The sequence below is a fragment of the Penaeus japonicus genome, unplaced genomic scaffold (genome assembly GCF_977035675.1).
Source record: "Penaeus japonicus unplaced genomic scaffold, GWHDUDI00000001_assembly GWHDUDI00001464, whole genome shotgun sequence".
NCBI lineage: Eukaryota > Metazoa > Arthropoda > Malacostraca > Decapoda > Penaeidae > Penaeus > Penaeus japonicus.
This window is the reverse complement of record NW_028235866.1, coordinates 7,501-10,000: the sequence shown is the minus strand read 5'-3', so window position 1 is coordinate 10,000 and position 2,500 is coordinate 7,501. Positions and strand designations below refer to the sequence as shown.

General features: G+C 32.3%; 1 protein-coding gene across 1 annotated transcript in view; it reads left to right on the top strand.

The window, feature by feature from the left end:
• The window catches only part of LOC122242688 (calpain-A-like), a 10,450-nt gene that overhangs the window by 7,028 nt on the left and 922 nt on the right, over window positions 1-2,500 (top strand). Inside the window, exon 3 of the mRNA XM_086535581.1 lies at window positions 536-717. Within this exon, the coding sequence (XP_086391707.1) occupies window positions 536-717 (182 nt within the window). The remainder of the gene's footprint in view (window positions 1-535; window positions 718-2,500) is intronic.

The following is a 2,500-nucleotide window of genomic DNA, read 5'->3' as shown; positions in this document are numbered from 1 at the left end:
CTCTCTCTCTCTCTCTCTCTCTCTCTCTCTCTCTCTCTCTCTCTCTCTCTCTCTCTCTCTCTCTCTCTCTCTCTTCCTTCCTCTCTCTCTCTCTCTCTCTCTCTCTCTCTCTCTCTCTCTCTCTCTCTCTTCCTTCCTCTCTCTCTCTCTCTCTTTCTCTCTCTCTCTATCTCTCCCCCATCCACCTCATTCATCCTCTCTATCTCTCCCCATTATCATTATTATCAATTTACTTAATCTATCATTATTAATTGATTTAATTCATCATGATCAATTAATTTAATAATTAATTAATTAATAATTAATCAAATTAATTAATAATTAATTTAATTAGTTAATTTAATTAATTAATTAATGATTAATTTAATTAATTAATTAATAATTAATTTAAATAATTAATTAATAATTATTTTAAATAATTAATTATTAATTAATTAATCTAATTAATAATTAAATAATTAAAATAATTAATTAAATCAATTAATAATTAAATAATTAATTAATTAATATTAATCCCCCCACCAAGTGGGTTCGCCTACGACAAGGACTCATCAGGACACCTGTGCTCCTTCGAACTTCGCCAGGCGCTGAACTCCGCAGGATATCGGTTGAATAATCACGTTTGCAACGCGTTGATGTTGCGCTACGGGGACGAGGAGGGACAGATCGCCTTCGACGATTTCATCATGTGTAGCGTCAAGTTGAAGACTATGATGGGTGAGTGAGTTAGAATAAGGAAATTAAAAAAATAATAATATTCAAAATAATTTTTTTTTATTTTTTTGGATTTTTTGGGTATTTTTTAGGTTTTTTGGATTTTTTTTCAGGTTTTTGTTGGATTTTTTGTTGTTTTTTGAGTTTTTTTGTTGGATTTTTTTTGTTTTTTGAGTTTTTTTGTTGGATTTTTTGTTTTTTGAGTTTTTTTGTTGGATTTTTTGTTTTTTGAGTTTTTTTGTTGCAATCTTGTTGTTTTATGTTGTTGTTCTTAAGTTGTTGTTGTTGTTGCCATGGCGACGAGGAGGGACAGATCGCCTTCGACGATTTCATCATGTGTAGCGTCAAGTTGAAGACTATGATGGGTGAGTCTTTCAAGAATTAAATATAATAAATAGAATAATTTTTTTTTTTTTTTTTTTTTTAGTTTTTTGTTGGATTTTTTGTTGTTTTTTGAGGTTTTTTTTAGGTTTTATGTTGTTCTATGCTGTTGTTTTTAAGTTGTTGCCATGGCGACGAGAAGGGACAGATTGATATCGGTTGAACAACCACGTTTGCAGATTATTGCACAAAAGGCAATAGTTTATTGCATATTATTGCACAAGTGGTAATAGTTTATTGCAGATTATTGCACAAGAGGTAATAGTTTATTACAGATTATTGCACAAAAGGCAATAGTTTATTGCAGATTATTGCACAAGAGGTTATAGTTTATTACAGATTATTGCACAAAAGGCAATAGTTTATTGCAGATTATTGCACAAAAGGCAATAGTTTATTGCAGATTATTGCACAAGTGGTAATAGTTTATTGCAGATTATTGCACAAGTGGTAATAGTTTATTGCAGGTTATTGCACAAAAGGCAATAGTTTATTGCAGGTTATTGCACAAAAGGCAATAGTTTATTGCAGATTATTGCACAAGTGGTAATAGTTTATTGCAGATTATTGCACAAGAGGTAATAGTTTATTACAGATTATTGCACAAAAGGCAATAGTTTATTGCATATTATTGCACAAGTGGTAATAGTTTATTGCAGATTATTGCACAAAAGGCAATAGTTTATTGCAGATTATTGCACAAAAGGCAATAGTTTATTGCAGATTATTGCACAAAAGGCAATAGTTTATTGCAGATTATTGCACAAATGGCAATAGGTTATTGCAGATTATTGCACAAATGGTAATAGGTTATTGCAGATTATTTCTTATGTGATTGCACAAGTTTATTTACGAAAGCGTAAAAAAAAAGTTCTGCAACAATTAGGGATTGCATGCCTTGGTGGTTGCAACAAGTGGGTTGTGGTTGCAACAAGTGGGTTGTGGTTGCAACAAGTGGGTTGTGGTTGCAACAAGTGGGTTGTGGTTGGTGATTACGTTAGCTCCGTGGTATTGATCTGGTCGTTGCAGAATCGTGGTTGCAAGGTTGAGTCGTGATTGCAAGTTGATTGGTCTCTCTGCACTCGTATGGTAATAATATGAGCGTTATTGCAAAGGTTCTATCGTTAGGGTTTGCAATTGGTGTTTGCAACTCACTTGATGTTATGGCAATAATAAAAAAAGGGTTGAGTTATTGCAACCTCAAGAGGAAAGGATTATTGCAACATCCCTCTTGATGTTGCAATAACAATAACATTTTTTTTGCAGATTATTGCACAACTGGTAATAATTTATTGCAGGTTATTGCACAAATAGTAATAGTTAATGCAACATCCCTCTTGATGTTGCAATAACAATAATAGAGAGGGAAGTCATTGCAAAATTAAGAGGAAAGAGTTATTGCAAG